The following is a 17832-nucleotide window of genomic DNA, read 5'->3' on the forward strand; positions in this document are numbered from 1 at the left end:
AAACCGGAAGCATGTGCATGTCGACGTCACTTTCTCGGAAAACAACAAAAACAATACGTCCTCTTGCTACAGCATCTACTTTGCATGCTCTGTCAGCTGACTCGATTTTAAAACATTTTTAAAGGAATACGGGTTATCTTTCCATGGATCTTCCTTCGTGTTTGTGTTAGTAAATGACTCCGTAGTGACATGTTTCACTGGCTGTAGTACGACAAGCAGTCGTACGACAAGAGTCCCGCCGGGGGTAAACATTGGGACACGACGTTGCAACACAACGACCCGAAAAGCTTCGACTTTACAATCAACACACTTGATCCTTCGCACAATTATATTGAACATATCGCCGTGTAGTCAGGCAACTAGTGACTTTGGATAGCCATGGCTCAGCAAAGAGGAGTCAATAGTCTCCAGTTCAACCAAGACCAAAGTAAGACCCACATTAAACTGAGACAAATCTACCGATATTAAGTCCGTGTCCCTAACGTGACATGTGTAGTTATTAATATTAATGTTGTCCCACCACAGGCTGTTTCTGTTGTGCTATGGAAACCGGGGTCAGGATTTACAACGTGGAGCCCCTGATGGAGAAAGGCCATCTTGGTAAGTTAAACACATGCAAAGCGCATTCAATTATGGCATAGTGCTATTATTTTCAATCAATGGTATAAAATACGATATACGAACACAATAAAAAGTATAAAGTAGGGCCTACATTCGGAATGATAGACTTGGTGAGGTATTTGTCTCTAAACAACAGAAAGTGAAATGTTGTTTCGATTTCTGTTGGTAAAAGCCAATGACTATCTGCAGCTTTAGCCCCAAAAAGCACAAGTGTCTGCTGATTGGGCTGGGGCTAATTGGGCGACTCTTTAATTGAAGAAACATTTGTGTTTGTAGACCACGAGCAGGTGGGCAGCGTGGCCCAGTGCTCCATGCTGCACCGGTCCAACCTGCTAGCGGTGGTGGGAGGTGGAGTCAACCCCAAGTTCTCCGAAATCTCAGGTGGGTTTGTGGGCCAGGGCCTCCTGAAAACTTAACTTGGGGGGGGGGGGCAGATACATATGCCAGATACATATGCCAGATACATATGCCAGAACACATAAAACATGAGCCCACTGATTTTTCTGCTTCCCAGGCTAGTATTGACCCACATTCTCCCCTCAGCCCCACCTGTCGTACTATGTCTCTCTACCATCACCCCTAAACCCTCCAGTACGTGAGAAGATACCATAATACATGTGGATGTAAAGCAGAAAGGTATACAGGACAGGAATGTGAATTAAAGATTTTAAAACGACATCACATAAATATATGGAAATATATCTAAACACACACTATGAGTAGGAGCTATTTTACGCTCGGCAGTAAATGTAAATTTGGACAGTTAAATTAGACATTATTGCCAGTATATGCTACATTAATTGAAACTGCATTATTGGCCATTGTACGTGTATGTCATAAAGTGATGTAAGTGACGCTGCTTCTATTCTAGTGCTGATCTGGGATGACGCAAGCGAGGCAAGGGACCCCAAGGACAAACTGGTGTTGGAGTTCACCTTCACCAAGCCCGTTCTGGCTGTCCGCATGAGGCATGACAAGTAAGCTTAACAGAGCTCCCTAGCAACCGTTACCCATCAGTGCCCATATTTGGTCACAATGTTTTCTGGTTGACTGCACGCCGGCCTCTTCTGACAAATCGCTTCCTTGATTGGTTCGGGGCGTTCCTCCTTGCCTGTCAATCACATTTGCGTGCACAGTGTTGTTGCTCGGCTACAGGAGCCGGAGCGCCATACTTCCCAATGGCGGGAAAACGGAGGGAGGGGGGGGGACGTCTTTTGGGGTTGTTTATTTACGAAATCTTGTTCTGCTCTATTTACACCTCTCAAATATTACGTACCAGCTTCAACAGCACTTAATAACATATTCATACATAACACATAATAATGTGTTTTCCAGGATCATTATTGTTCTGAAGAACAGAATCTACGTGTACAGTTTCCCGGACAACCCCGTCAAGCTGTTTGAGTTTGACACCAGGGACAACCCCAAAGGTACAGGAAAACCGACTTTAGAGGACATCTTGTTTGTACAAATAAGATTTTGTATGGTTGTATATGATTTCTGGTGTTTTTTTGTTGCTTCCAGGACTGTGTGACCTGTGTCCTAGTATGGAGAAACAGCTTCTGGTCTTTCCAGGTCATAAATGTGGCAGTCTACAGCTTGTTGTAAGTTACTAAGGAACCAAATTCGATGATATAAGTAGTGCCTAAGAATATGCCAATCCTTGGTTTATATTTCCCCATTTCAACCTCCTGCTAAGAAACTGCTACTGCTAATATAAGGAACAGCTATTGCTAGTAATAAGTATCTGTAAAGCGAACTGATAATAGCAACAGCAGAGCTAATATGCCATCTCTTAGAAACGACTACTTCTTATATAAAACAGCTATTAGTAATAACAACAAGCAATAGCTAATAACCGGTAACAGGCAATAGTGTCTCTAACAATGGAGCATTTGGCCTCCTGTCTTCCCCCCTCCAGGACCTGTCCAACACCAAACCGGGCACGTCGTCGGCCCCCTTCACCATCAATGCCCACCAGAGTGAGATCGCGTGCGTGGCGCTGAACCAGCCGGGCAGCGTGGCGGCGTCAGCCTCCCGGAAGGGCACCCTCATCCGCCTGTTCGACACGACCACGCGGGACAAGCTGGTGGAGCTCCGCCGGGGCACGGACCCCGCCACCCTATACTGGTACCACCTCACGCAGTCCCGGCGCCGTTCGTGGCCTTTATCGAGGGCGGCAGTAGCTCAGGAGGGAGAGCGGGGTTGGCTGGTTACCGCAAGGATGCTAGTTCGATCCCCGGCTCCTCCTAGCTAGATGGGTGTCGAGGTGTCCCTGAGCGAGGCACCTCACCCCCTGACTGCTCCTGACGAGCTGGCGGTCACGTTGCATGTGTGAATGTGTGCATGAATGGGTGAATGTTAGGCAATATTGTGAAGTGCTTTGGGTGAAAGCGCTATATTAATGAAGTCCATTTAAGATTGACCATTTACCACTTGGTCATTTGGGTCTATCGTGTCACTTTACACTAAACGGTTTATTGCTTCGGGGCTGTCCGAACCAAAGAAAATATCATATTCGTAATTCTATGGTTTCCTGTGTAATGTTTGCTCTTATCGTTCCCCTTTCCTAGCATCAACTTCAGCCACGACTCGTCGTTTCTCTGTGCGTCCAGTGACAAGGGCACGGTCCACATCTTCGCCCTGAAGGACACCAAACTCAACCGACGCTCCGCGTAAGACAGTAGTGCTGCGACGTTTTGCGCTTCTCGCGTTGGTCATGATTAAATTCAATGAGTTAATACTGTGAAGTCATCAAACTGGTGGAGAACCGAAAGGAGCCCTATTTCACCACCAAATGTGAGGTTGAAAAGTCACGACCAGGCTTTTAAAATTCTGTTTGACATCACGAGCGGCAGAGTCCACCCTTGATATTTGCTACGAAGATCAACTCTGGTCTGTGAGTGGTACAGGTGATCTATACTTGTGGTGTCAAAGATCAGATTTAAAGACGGCCGTCAATGGCTCCTCATCTCGCACGTTGTTGTAAAGTAGGGCACCTTTAACGTATAAACTAGAAGTTCAAGTGTCTGGAGTTTTTCTGGTCTTTGATGTATCGGTCTGCCCTAGGTTGGCTCGCGTGGGGAAGGTGGGCCCTGTGATTGGCCAGTACGTGGACAGCCAGTGGTCCCTGGCCAGTTTCACCGTGCCCGCCGAATGTGCCTGCATTTGCGCATTTGGGAAGAATACGTCGAAGAATGTGAACTCAGTAATTGGTAAGTGTGCCGTATGATTTATGAATGTCTGTATGAGAATCTTATTTTCAATTTACTTCACTTGCTGGATTTCATTGATTTACAGTGGAATATAGACCATGATAATGTTTACTAATTACAAGTTTAACTGTTATTGGAAATGCATTGCCTTATGTTCCAGAAATGTCAGACATAAGGACAGGGACTGAGAAGTTTCAAAGTTGATTTTGCGATTGGTGATTTATTTTTGCTTTCTTTCTCCTTCAGCCATTTGTGTTGACGGCACATTCCATAAGTACGTGTTCACACCCGACGGAAACTGCAACCGCGAAGCCTTCGATGTTTACCTGGACATATGTGATGATGATGACTTCTGAGACGAGGGCCGATGAAGCAGCAGGCGATGTGTACTGAACAGTGAAGAGACTCCAGTTAACCTCCAGCGGTGAGGTTCAAAATCGATCCGCTTGTGACATCACAAGTTGGCGTGTCCACCCATATGTACGGTGGATAGATGACTGGGGAGTTCATCTATTCGTCCCACATCTAGGAGGACACTCCCATTTGGGATGTCACAAAGGCTACATTTGAAATTGGCCTCAAACTTGGTGGTTTAATAGGGTCCGTTTAAGGCAAAGGTTGGGAGGAGTTGGGGGGAAACCCGGGAAAGTACTGAAGTACTGAAGCACCTCCTTAACTGCGTTTGTGACTTTCGTTGATGTTCGATAGGAATGCATAACGTTGTTGTTAAGCCCGGTTTTATGCTTGTATCAATTTTATTTTTACAACAATGGATAAAAATACTGTTTTCTATCCGTGAAATCAAAGAATTGTGTTATGATTCTGAAGGATGAATGTGTAAAACCTGTTTTTAATACCAAAAAACCCAGCACATAATAATTTGCTATATAATCTCATTGAAGAATGTAATGTTACATGTTGCTAAATTTGCTACCTTTTGTGTTGTAGACTTTGCAAGGTATAATGGGTTGATTCAGTCAGTTCTTTAAAGAGATATAGCCCACAGATCGATAATATCGCTGTCATATCCCTGTACAGAACTATAAAGTTTAATAAAATCCTTGTTCAAAAGTACACAGTTTTGACTTGCCAATATTTATTTTTATTTTATTAAACCTATTTTTAACCAGGTAAAAGTCTCATTGAGATTTAAAATCCCTATTCCAAGAGAGACCTAGGCAAGAGGCCAGACAAGTCATCATGGTATTGTATCCTGTATTGGATTTCCTCACTGTGGCAGTCATATTACATGAAGCACAGGGAATCTTCACTGCAGTGGGACTCACTGAGCATCTGTGGGCTGCAGATAAAAAAAATAAATAACATGTTATAATAAAAAATAAATTGCTGGATTAGTTATTCGTTCACTTCGTTATTTGGTATTTACTTATTGCTTTTGATAGATCATTTTGACACTTAAATCAAACTTTACTTATCCCAGAGGAATTGCATGTCATCACACTAAGACAGTATTCCACCATCACGAGTATAAGATATTGGAATTGTTTATTATTCCAATTATTTTTATTGAGCTGTGATATATTAAAGAAGTATCTGCTGAACCGCACCTTTCCAGTCTCGCGGCTCTTGGCTCTTATTTTGTTGACCTGGGACTCTGCGATGTCCGTCCTCTCCTGGGCTTCCTCCAGCTCGTGTTGGACCTTACGCAGCTTGACCATGGAGCAGTTGGCCTGCTCTTCCTGCGGGGACGAGGGGACGAGCACACACCGTTTCCTCAGACACTCCTGCAACCACGTATCATTGGCTGTTGTGCCGCGTGATGTAAACAGATGTGGTAAATATTATGGACCTCGCCATGAAGTTGACCGCGGGGTACTATTCACATTGACATCCTGTGTTTACATTTATATTACAAAAATTGTGCGTGCGTGAAAACCCCTTCTTAATTCTGTTATGCATGCTTTCAATCTTATACAAATAGATACCAATTAAATGAATACCAATTTATACCAAAACATTTGACTTGATACGTTTTTATTTTTTTTAATAGATTTCTGTGCATGCCTATATTTATGACAGTTTTATGACCTTATTACTGTGCTGCACTTCAGCTATGACACCTGAATGTCCCGTCCGTGATTTATGACACCGAAGTCGTCTCTTCTCCATGTGAGTGATGGAGGAGCAGGGCCCTGGAGGGGTGAAGGGATTTGGGGGGCCGTGTCGGTGACTCACCGCGTCCTCCGCCTGCCTCTTGTAGGCCTTCACCCTTAGCTGCAGCTTGTCAACCAGATCCTGGAGCCGGGCCACGGTCTTCTTGTCCTCCTCGCTCTGTTGTCGCCAAGGAAACCACTTTTTTTTTTAAGACTTACATACATTTATATAAAAAAGTTTTTATTCAAAGTTTACTTAAACTGTCTTCCTTGAGCGAACCGGAAATGTTGTGAGTCTGACAATAATTACAAAATGTTGTTGGAAGAGTTGGAAGGAATTGATAGAGATGTTTGGAAATATTTCTTTCTTCACATATTGGGAAGCCAAGAGAAGTCAGGACAGATGTGTCTTCTTCTGCCCTACCTGGTAGGTGAGCTCCTTGACTCTGCGTTCATATTTGCGGACCCCTTTGACGGCCTCTCCCCCTGTCTTCTGCTCGTTGTCCAGCTCAGCCTCCAGCTCTCGAACCTGCAGCCAGAAGAGCTCACTTATCAAATCAATGGTCGATAGGCAATCTTTTTCTACGACAGTCCGATGGGTTGGGCGCCTGGGCCTTTGATGCCTGCTTCCTTTTCTCTCCAAATTTGTCAGCCCCTTCTTTTACTCTTCGACTTTCTCTAGTCCATGGCGTTCAGTGACCCTCTCACTGCTGCATGCTGAGACTTAGTTTGGATTGTCATTTTGGGAGCGCAGGAGATTGTGCAGTAGAGAGGCAGATCAGGGCGAGCAAAAACGTTACCGATGTTTGGAAGGCCCATCGGCCCACCGATGCGTTGGCCCACTGTGATCTGCCCTGGTATACTCTATCGCCAGTAGACCACTGTAGGCCCCTCGCGCAAGATGCTTGATTGAGTACTTAGTCGAGGCCTAAATACCTCGGAGCTACTCCACCATCCGGCTCTTTGATGACATCTATAGCCTCATTCATTGTGGATGAACGACTCGGAAGTCCAGCCAGTAGATGGCGTCCTTACCCTGGACTCCAGCTTCTGGAGCTGCTTCTTGCCCCCCTTGAGGGCCAGGCTCTCGGCCTCGTCCAGCCGCTGCTGCAGGTCCTTCACCGTCGCCTCCAGGTTCTTCTTCATCCTCTCCAGGTGGCTGCTGGTGTCCTGCTCCTTCTTCAGCTCCTCCGCCATCACGGCCGCCTGTCCACAACCACACATCCTGTTGTTATACTAGGCATACTAAAGGGTGCTAAGGCATACTCAGTGGTATACTAGGTATACTAAAGTGTACGAAGGCCTACTCAGTGTTATACTAGGCATACTAAAGTGTACTAACGCATACGCAGTGGTATACTAGGTATACTAAAGTGTACTAAGGCCTACTCAGTGGTATACTAGGCATACTAAAGGGTGCTAAGCCATACTCAGTGGTATACTAGGCATACTAACAACAAAATGCCATGGCATTTTTCAATGTATTATCATTATAAGTATTAGTACAAACTGTTATATGTCGATTATTATGATTCCTCCTATTCTCCCAACTCCCCCTACTCCTCCTAATCCTACGACCTCTGCTCCTACTACTGCTAAGGCCTCCTACGTCAGTGATGGCCTTCTTGGCCCTCTCCTCGGCGTTGCGGGCCTCCTGGACGGTGTCGTCCACCTCGCTCTGGATCTGCAGCAGGTCGCTCTCCAGCTTCTTCTTGCTGTTCACCAGACTCGTGTTCTGGACAGCACAGGTAATGGACGTCAGACAGACAGACAGGTGGACAGACGGATAGAGAGACGGACGGACGTGCGGACGGATAGATAGACAGATGGATAAATAGACAGACAGACAGACAGACGGACAGATAGACAGACAGACAGACAGACAGACAGACAGACAGACAGACAGACAGACAGACAGACAGACAGACAGAGAGACAGACAGACAGACAGACAGACAGACAGACAGACAGACAGACAGACAGATAGATAGACGGATAGACAGACAGACCGATAGACAGACAGACAGACAGACAGACAGACAGACAGACAGACAGACGGACGGACGGACAGATTGATCGATTGATCGATCGATAGATGATAGATAGATGATAGATAGATAGGTACATCAGTAGAAAGATAGATGAATGTATACATAAATAGATAAAAAGAAAGTACTTTTTAATAGCACAGGAGATTACTTTGCCAGGCAGTTATAAAATGAAAGAACCAATATCGAAAATACTTATTACGGCGTAAAATATAAATGGAAACATAACTATAAAAAGAAAACAAGGACATAATCTAACACTAAATGCTATATTTGTAATACTATGATTAATATTATTTAATAAATGTAATGTAAATGATACTCCATACACGATAAAAGCGGATGGGTTGAAAGCAATGCGTTTTTGATATCCCCCAATGTTGTTCTTTATTCTTTTTTTATACATTCATTGTATTTCTATAATTTGAGGTTGCCTTTTGAATATCTGGCAGGGGAACAGATTTAAACTAGCCTCTTAGGCTAACCCTGGCTCACTTACAGTTGTCTGTTGGTTAGTCTGCAACGTCCCTGAAATGAACCAATGGACACACAGACGCTCACCTGGGAGTGCAGCAGCCCCGCCCTCTCGCTGGCGTCCAGCAGCTCCTGCTCCGCCGCCCTGCGGGCCCTCTCCGTCTGCTCCAGGGCCCCGCGCAGCTCCTCCATCTCGGCCCCCATCAGCCCGCTGCGGCGGTCCGCCATGGCCGCCTGCTCCTTGGTGTCCTCGGACGCACGCGCGGCGTCGTCCAGGTGCAGCAGGGCGTCCTGGCGAGGGGTTGGACCGGGTCAAACCGGACCGGTGATGGTTTGTGTGGTAGGAGTTGTGTTGGGTTTGAGGTGAGGTACTCTGTTCTGCTGTACAGCCAAGTCAATTGTAGTTCTATAGCACTTCTTTAGTGTTGCATAGCTCTTAGTTAGTGTTGCATAGATCGTAGTTAGTGTTGTATAGCCTTTAGTTAGTGTTGCATAGATCGTAGTTAGTGTTGTATAGCCTTTAGTTAGTGTTGCATAGATCGTAGTTAGTGTTGTATAGCCTTTAGTTAGTGTTGCATAGATCGTAGTTAGTGTTGTATAGCCTTTAGTTAGTGTTGCATAGATCGTAGTTAGTGTTGTATAGCCTTTAGTTAGTGTTGCATAGATCTTAGTTAGTGTTGTATAGCCCTTTGATAGTGTTGCATAGCTCTTAGTAAGTGATGTACAGCCCTTCATTACTGTTGCATAGCTCTTATTCAGTGTGTATTTGTAACCTTAAGTTAGTGTTGCATAGCCTTTAGTAAGTACAAGGACAAGGAAATAGTCCCCACGTCCCCAACATAGACCCCAGGGAGCGTCACCCTATCTTATGCCCCCTGATAATGATGATGATGAGACTAGTACCAAACGGTTGGCATGAATGTTCATGAGGAATACCAGTCATCTTCCCATTATCAATATGAAATATACATATGCTGAATAGATCAGTCTACCAGCAAACCCAGTGGACGGTAGCAACTTCCACCGTTGCTCATCTATCCGTCATAAATGCAGGTGGACACGCCCACCTGTGATGTCAGAAGAGGTCGATTTTCAAAAACGGCTTGTAGCGGCTAATCACACGCACACCTGGTGGTCGAACATGTCCCCTTTAAGTATAACCTGGCCTTCAGCGTTTAGACGATTCAGAAGCCGTCCCCGACGGTGCGTCCTCACCTTGAGCTGCCCCTGGACGTTCCTGAGCTGCTTCTGGGCCTCGGCCGCCTGGCGGTTGGCGTGGCTCCGCTGGACCTCCATCTCGTTCAGGTCGCCCTCCATCTTCTTCTTGACGCGGAGCGCGTCGTGGCGGCCGCGGACCTCGGCGTCCAGGGTGTTCTGCACGGACTCCGTCCCCCTCTGGCCGGAGCGCCTCACCTGCTCCACCTCGTCCTCCCGCTCCTTCAGCTTGCGCTCCACCTCCCCCTTCACCTGGCTGAGCTCCAGCTGCGCCCGCAGGATCTTGGACTCCTCGTGCTCCAGCGTGCCCTGGGTGGAGGAGGAGTGGGTGGAGGAGGTGGGAAGGTTACTGAGAGCTAGGGCTTTGACTTTTGCCCAAAAATCATATTCGAAGTTTGTTTGTTTATTAATATTAATATTCTAATATATTCTTATATTTATTAATAATATTTTGACCATTAAATGCCTTCAGTAAGACCTGGATTGGGCTTCGCGAGGTTACCGCGTTGCTATGGTTACCGGTCTTGCGTATTCCAACGGTTTATTAGGTTTCTAATAAATCGCTGTCTAATCAATACTTCACTCACTGCCTCTTCCTTGGTCATTACAATATTATGAATAGACTGCGTCGGGTTCTCCGACGTCTCTCCCTCTTGGCCTGCCCATAACAGGTTTGAATATTAAGGGCTGCCTAATATTTGTTCGAATTTTGATTTATTTTTTGATATTCTAATTATATTCGAATAATGAAGTTCGGAGTCAAAGCCCTACTGAGAGCTAGAAGGACTAGCGTCTAGTGCTTCTGCTTCTTTTATGTTAACTGCAGTAGGGGACAGGTCATTTTTATTTACAATTATTAATACGATGATCCTCAGAATAGAGTGGATATTAATGTGAAAGAATACATTTTTCCAATATGTTCAAGCACATACCTCAGCCTCCTCCAGAGCCGACTGGATCTCGTGTCTCTCCGTCTCGGCAGACTTCTTGGCCTTCTCCAGCTCATGCAGGCTCTTTCCTGTCTCCCCCATCTGCTCCGTCAGGTCAGAGATCTCCTCTGTAGGGTACGGGGAAGAACACATGAATAGAATACATTAATAATTGGATACATAGATAAATCAATCAATACATCCAGAACATTACAGAAATAATAAAAATATGGAAAGATCTAAAACAATTGAACAAGGAAATACATAAGCAAAAACATTTGTCATGAATAACTTTATTGATTAAAATAAATCAAATGGACGAATAAATAAACAGAAGTTTAGCCCAACCGACACATGAACAACGACCACAACAACAACAACACCAATCACATCGGGTACACAAAGACAACAACAACAACCACAACAGTCACTTTGGGTACACAAAGACAACAACAACAACAGTCACTCTGACTGCGTGGTGGAACCCACGCTGCAGGTTCTTGTTGTCCCTCTTCAGGGCCTCCAGGTGCTCCAGGGCCGCCTCGTAGGAGTTCCTCAGCCTGAAGAGCTCCGTGCTGAGGCTGCGGCTCTCCTTCTGGGCCCCGTCCAGCTCCGCCTGGCTCTCCTCGTACTTCTGCTTCCACTCACTCAGGATCTGGGCCGCCGAGTCGGCGGGAATCGCAAAGGAGCTTTGGTTTGAACTTGACATAGTTTCGTGAATAAGGCAATAGGGGATAATGGTTTGGTCACCATTGTTTAGGTTAAAGCACTTTGTAGACTATGCTTTTAATTGTTGGGTACAAATAAAGCTGAAAAAAGTAATATTAATAACAATTATTATTATTATTAGTTATAGTAATAGTAGTATTAGTTGTACTATAATAGCAGTAGCAGAAGTTTTATTCTTTGTATATTTTAACATAGTTTTACCTTATCAAAGGTTCTTTGCTTCTTGTCCAGGTTGGCCGCCATCGCATTAGACTTCTCCTGGTCCGTCATGAGGTCCTCCACCTGCAGTACAAACATCCACTCACAATGAACTTACACTCATGGTAGTTCGGTTAGGAACTGTACTACTAACCAATCATGAATGATAGCACATTCATATTCTAACCCCTTCCTCCATCCAGATACATTTCCAAACAATATGCATTAAACTTGATAGTCTATATGCTACTGACATGTGTTGCGTCTTGCCTTTCTGTGTATTGAGCTGCTTGTTGTCTTCTGCTCTTGTTTTAAGTTACTTTAATTTGATCTCATCACTTTACTATTGAATGGAATGACTATTTGACATGAAGGAAGGGTTCTATGGACAGGAAGGGGGACCTCTGACCTCCCCATGCAGTCTCTGCTTGGTTTTCTCCAGGGAGGCACACTTAGCGTTCACCGCCTCGATCTGCTCCTCAGCCTCCTGCAGGCGCTGGGCCAGCTTCTTCCTACAAGGGGTAACTAGACGTTAAACTGGGCTAGCTTCTTCCTACAAGGGGTAACTAGACGTTAAACTGGGCTAGCTTCTTCCTACAAGGGGTAACTAGACGTTAAACTGGGCTAGCTTCTTCCTACAAGGGGTAACTAGACGTTAAACTGGGCTAGCTTCTTCCTACAAGGGGTAACTAGACGTTAAACTGGGCTAGCTTCTTCCTACAAGGGGTAACTAGACGTTAAACTGGGCTAGCTTCTTCCTACAAGGGGTAACTAGACGTTAAACTGGGCTAGCTTCTTCCTACAAGGGGTAACTAGAAGTCAAACTGGGCTAGCTTCTTCCTACAAGGGGTAACTAGACGTCAAACTGGGCTAGCTTCTTCCTACAAGGGGTAACTAGACGTTAAACTGGGCTAGTTTCTTCCTACAAGGGGAAACTAGAAGTCAAACTGGGCTAGCTTCTTCCTACAAGGGGAAAATAGAAGTCAAACTGGGCTAGTTTCTTCCTGCAAAGGGAAAAACTAGAAGTCAAACTGGGCTAGTTTCTTCCTACAAGGGGAAACTAGAAGTTAAACTGGGCCAGCTTCTTCTTACAAGGGGAAAACTGGGCTAGCTTCTTCCTGCAAGGGGAAACTAACTGTTAAACTGGGCTAGCTTCTTCCTACAAGGGGAAACTAGAAGTTAAACTGGGCTAGCTTCTTTCTACAAGGGATAACTAGAATTAAACTGGGCTAGCTTCTTCCTACAAGGGGAAACTAGAAGTTAAACTGGGCTAGCTTCAGAACAATGAGGCGTCGGAATTACGGCATGGCACCCTTCCGTTCGCCCCAGGCTGCAGTGTACAGCACCGCAGGGCCCACCAACACAGTGTCCTCCACCACCGTGCGACTGCAGCCACTCACTTGGCCTCCTCCAGCTCCTCGGTGCGCTGGATGGCGTCCGTCTCGTACTTGCTCCTCCAGCCGGCCACCTCGCCGTTGGCCTTCGACATTCCCCGCTGGAGCTCCGCCCTGGCCTCCTGCTCCTCCTCAAACTGCTCCCGCAGGAGGTCACAGTCGTGGCGGGCCGACTGGACGCTGTGCGCCAGGGCGTTCTTCGCCTGGAGCGCCGGGGAGTGAGATGGGGTCAATGGATGATGTTGTGGAGTGAATGTTGTGGAGTGAATGTTGTGTTCTAGGATATATGGTCATTCTCTAAGGGTGGAGTGGCTAAGGGTTAAGAAGAAGAAGATAAGGATGATGCTTCTTCTTTCGTCTGGTTCTTTGTCTAGTTTTTGCATTAATGAAACAATGAACACATGCGAACAAACAATGGGTACACGGCACACACACACATCGGAGGCTCTGTCAAAATAGACAAACTATTCCCGACAGCCAGCTTGTCGGGACGAGTAAGGGTTAGGTATCTTGCTCAGGGAAACCTCAACACTCAGCTAGGAGGAGCCGGGGATCGAACTAGCAACCTTCCGTATTGGGGATAAAAAATGTTGAAGGCATCAGACCAGATCGGAGTGTACTCCGAGTGAGGTGACGTCTGACCTTGATCTCTTCCTCGGTGTGTCTCTTCAGCTCTTCTATCTGCTGGATGGAGGCTTGCTTACCCCTGGTCATCTGGGACAGGAGGCACTCCTTCTCCTCCAGCTGACGGCTGAGCTCTCCTGCAGAGTGGTACAGGACACCATGGGAGGTCAGTGCTGCTTCTCAACCTTTTTTGCTCCGTGAGCACAATTTTAGCTCTGAATCTTTAGGTCCCTTTATCCCAGAGAAGCGTTTGAAATGCGAAACGATTTGTTGAATATCTGTAGCTTATAGGTAAGCCGTCTCCTGCTCCCCCATGTGTATATCAGCCGACCCCAAGGTAGGGACACAGTTTGGAACGTTTTTAAGCTGTGATCCTATCCCCATGGGAAGGTAATTTTGGCACCAGAGCTGACCAAATATATTTTGCACAAAAATGTCATTACCTCATTAAATATCTCATTACCATGTCAAAAAAACGGTTATTCATCTATATATTTCTGTTCGTAATTAGAGTACCCCCCCCCCCCCCCCCCCCCCAAATAATTAATCCCTGGTGCTTGGAGGTTGAGAAAACGTCGGTTTTATCAGTCTATATATATGTAAGGCATAATGTATAGCAGGCCGGTGTATTATCGCATAATGAATCTTTGTTGTCCTGTTCGATTCTTCGGTTGAAAAAAGCATCGGCAAAAAAGGTCTGTTATTCAAAGCAGAGTTCTTCTATGAAGAAATAACTGATTAATGGCCCAATCAGAATCGAGCATTGGACAAAGTGTAATAAAATGGGGCGTTGTTGTCACCATTCTCCGTCAGCAGCCGGGCCCGTTGAGCTCCCAGGTCGTGGGTCTGCCTGAAGCTCTCGTCGCTCTTGGCCTTCAGCTCACACAGCTGGTCCTCCAGAGAGCGACACTGCTTCTCCAGGTGGCTCTGGAGGAACGTGTGAGAGCGCAAAACAAACGGAGATGACATACATCGAGATCTTCATTCATGCCAGGCGGGAAAGGATGGCTACAATTCTATATTAATGACTTCAATTAATGAATTCGTTTGAACAGGATCAGGGAGGATAGTCCACTGTTAGATGTTCCACTCCCAGCCAATAGGTCTTGGGTTCGATTCCCAATGTCAAAATAACTCATATCAAAAATCCCAACAGGTCTCCGAGTAAAGGCTTAGTTATGGTTCCACGTCGACGCAAGGGGGGTTTATGGCCCATTACGTCCTAGCGGACCCTCCTTGCGTACTGCAAGGGCCTGACGTGCGCCTCCAAAAAATTGGAACCTTGTAGCAGGTTCTCGACTGCGTCGAAGCATCTGCGTGGTCATGCGTTGCGTAGAACCAATACAGAGCCTTAAAGCCTACACCGAACGACCGCAAACTTCAAACCCCAAATCATTGATCACCTTGGCTTTGGCCAGGGCCTCCATGGTGCCCGCCAGGTCGTCCACCTCCATGCGGAACTCGCTCTTCTCCTTCTCCAGCTTCTGCTTGACGCGCTGCAGGTTGTCGATCTGCTCGCCCAGCGCCGCCACGCTGTCCGCCTGCTTCTTGCGCAGCGCGGCCGCCGTGGCCTCGTGATGCAGCGTCGACTCGTCCAGGTCCCGCCGCAGCTTCTGCACCTCCGCCTCGCGCTTCTTCCCCGTCTCGGCCTGCGCGGCCGTGGCCCCGCCCGCCTCCTCCAGGCGCTCGCTGAGCTCCTCCAGCTCCCGGGACAGGTCGCAGCGCTGCTTCTCCACCTTGGCCCGGGCGGCCCGCTCCGCCTCTATCTCCTCCTCCAGCTCCTCCAGGCGGGCCTAGTGGGAGCGGGGGGTGGGGTTGGGGGGAGGTGGAGCGGTGGGAGGAGGGGAACACCACCCGGAAACAAGGAACCCCAAGGAACGGATCAGAATTGGAGGACATTTTGATGTTTCGTTTTTTTGTTTTTCAGGGCAAGTGTTGAATGTAGCACGCACTTTGAAATGGACCACCTCTGTAAAATGTTGGAGTGCCCTTGTGGTTGACTAACTATTATGCACTCCACCCCTATTTAACAATTCTATGCTCTGCACTCTGCTAAGTTGTTTGGAATCTTGGTCATGCAGTCCTTGAAATTATTTTCGAGCTAATCCAAATGTGTTTGGAAACGATTGTCAGTATTGGACGGCCGGGTAAGGCAAAGAAAAAATGAAGGAGGACAGTGAAATGAAGGCCGTGTTCTACCTGCAGTTCTTTGATCTTCTTCTGCAGCTGTGCTCCCAGACACTGTTCGTCCTCTATCTTGCTCATCAGTTGGTTGGTCTCAAAGTCTTTCCTGGTAAAGACACAGGTTCAGTTTTCACAAGAGTACCAGGTAGAAACCAGAGTTGCAAAATCCATCAAATCGGATGTACTATATTTAGCCCAGAAAAATCTGCCAAATTGGCAAATGTAACTTTTTTATAAAACATTTCCTACTTTTTGAGCTTCTCCTCAGACTGCTGCTTGTCGTTCTCCAGGTCCATGATGGACTCCTGGGCCAGCTTCAGGTCTCCCTCCAGCTTCCTCTTGGCTCTCTCCAGGTCCATGCGGGCCTTCTTCTCCTGCTCCAGAGAGCCCTCAAGCTGGGAAACACAACCAGTCAGCACTGTTAGGAGCCATCTTGGTTCAACATGACTGACAGTCACTATAGGTTCACAAGTCTTTCCTACGCAGGAAGTCTGGCTGGTGGACGCTTCCAAGGGGGGGTAGTAGGGATTGAACCCACAACCTTCCATCTGGGACTTGATCCCTAACGTCTAAACTCTAAAAACATATCTAATCTGTCACTTCAGTCAGACACTTCATTGATATTATCTGTATCTAATGATCTGCAAATGTGAGTACACTTATATTATGGGACGTATATCAAAATGAGAAAATCTAAAGAAAGGAAAGTGTGGCAGGACTCACGTCGTCGACCTGCTGCTCCAGCTTGGTCTTGGCCTTGGACAGGACGTTGACCTTGTCCTCCTCCACCTGAAGGTCGTCCAGGGTCTGCTGGTGGGCCTCCTGCAGGGCCTTCTTCTCCTTGCTCAGCTTCCCCAGGCTCTCCTCCTGGTTCGCCATCTCCTCGCTCAGGTTTTTAACCTAGTCAGTGGGTAAAAATACAAAGAATAACTGCACAGTTTTAGCAGTGTACTTAATTATTTGTGTATTTTATTTGTTTTTTATGTATCTATGTGTATGCATTTAGTTTTGTAAAATAATTAAGAATAATTACATTTTTGTAAAAAAAATAAAATATTATCGACAACTTCCCCCCCCCATTATTTATATAATTCTTTATTTTTTCTCAATTATTTTCTAAAAGTTATTACTCAAAATAGGAAAAATTCACCCTTTATGTTGGTTAGAGACGCGGCAATACATATTAAAAGCCTCATGTCGGGGACCCTAAACCAATCAGAGGCCGCGTTCATCGAGACTTGTCCCCCAGTCTTCCCATCGCCCAACACCACCCCCCCCCCCACTCCCCCCTCTCCACCTTGTTCTCCGTGGCGTGCTTCTCCTTCTCCAGCTTGGCCAGGGTGAGCTCCAGGTCGTCGATGTCCCTCTTCCGCTCCGAGCCCTCGTCCTCCAGCCTCCTCTTCTTGGCGGTCAGCTCTGCGTTCACCTCCTCCTCGTCCTCCAGTCTCTCGGTGGTCTCCTTCAGCCGGGCCTCCAGCTGGATCTTGTTCTTGATCAGCCCCTCGCAGCGCTCCTCAGCGTCCATCAGACTCTCTGATTCCTGGGGGGGGGGGGGGGGGGGGGGGGGGGGGGGAGAGCCACAACATGGGTAGGCTTAGCTCAGGAGGGTAGGGTGGGTTGGCTGGTAATCCGAAGGTTGCTGGTTCGATCCCCCGGCTCCTGCTTGTTGAGTGTCGAGGTGTCCCTGAGCGAGACACCGAACCCTTACTGCTCCTGACGAGCTGGCTGTCGCCTTGCATGGTTGACTTAATGTGAATGTAACACCGTTACAATCATGGGGCGATGCGAGACATGTTGACTGGAGCGCCCTTCAAACACAAAGGGCCGTCGGGAGCGCTTCAGGAAAAACGGTTATGAACCTCGGATTTCCTTTCAAGGATTTGAAAAAGTACATCTCGTTTCGTCTTGTGTAATCGTACGTAGGCGGCAATCAGCGTTTTTTAAAAGGTTAAAGGAGAAACATTTACATACGAAGACAAGACAATCAATAGAATGTAAATAGAAGTAAGAGATGAAATGATAAATATACCGGTGGGGATACATTTTGTTATGTTTTTATTCAAACCTTTTTTAATGAGAAGCTGCAAA

The 17832-nt window shown here is 46.6% G+C and overlaps 2 protein-coding genes across 2 annotated transcripts in view; one reads left to right on the plus strand and one right to left on the minus strand.

The window, feature by feature from the left end:
* wdr45 (WD repeat domain 45) lies at positions 1-4910 on the plus strand. Its single transcript, XM_060049658.1, has 10 exons — positions 1-427; positions 526-600; positions 898-1002; positions 1493-1598; positions 1957-2051; positions 2146-2225; positions 2543-2751; positions 3195-3296; positions 3691-3836; positions 4083-4910. Exons 1-10 carry the CDS (start codon positions 379-381, stop codon positions 4190-4192), a joined length of 1077 nt encoding a protein of 358 aa, XP_059905641.1. The 5' UTR covers positions 1-378; the 3' UTR covers positions 4193-4910.
* The window catches only part of LOC132455721 (myosin heavy chain, fast skeletal muscle-like), a 24046-nt gene continuing 10269 nt past the window's right edge, over positions 4056-17832 (minus strand). Inside the window, exons 21-40 of the mRNA XM_060049659.1 lie at positions 17042-17284; positions 16468-16644; positions 15994-16139; positions 15760-15850; positions 14964-15353; positions 14361-14487; positions 13579-13697; positions 12943-13139; positions 11952-12054; positions 11546-11626; positions 11105-11270; positions 10619-10743; positions 9687-9995; positions 8559-8762; positions 7560-7685; positions 6986-7156; positions 6375-6479; positions 6033-6128; positions 5405-5536; positions 4056-5136 (exon numbers count right to left, since the gene is read on the minus strand). Of these exons, the coding sequence (XP_059905642.1) occupies positions 5119-5136; positions 5405-5536; positions 6033-6128; positions 6375-6479; positions 6986-7156; positions 7560-7685; positions 8559-8762; positions 9687-9995; positions 10619-10743; positions 11105-11270; positions 11546-11626; positions 11952-12054; positions 12943-13139; positions 13579-13697; positions 14361-14487; positions 14964-15353; positions 15760-15850; positions 15994-16139; positions 16468-16644; positions 17042-17284 (3126 nt within the window). The 3' untranslated portion in view covers positions 4056-5118. The remainder of the gene's footprint in view (positions 5137-5404; positions 5537-6032; positions 6129-6374; positions 6480-6985; positions 7157-7559; positions 7686-8558; positions 8763-9686; positions 9996-10618; positions 10744-11104; positions 11271-11545; positions 11627-11951; positions 12055-12942; positions 13140-13578; positions 13698-14360; positions 14488-14963; positions 15354-15759; positions 15851-15993; positions 16140-16467; positions 16645-17041; positions 17285-17832) is intronic.

Source organism: Gadus macrocephalus, chromosome 4 (genome assembly GCF_031168955.1).
Source record: "Gadus macrocephalus chromosome 4, ASM3116895v1".
Classification (NCBI taxonomy): Eukaryota; Metazoa; Chordata; class Actinopteri; order Gadiformes; family Gadidae; genus Gadus; species Gadus macrocephalus.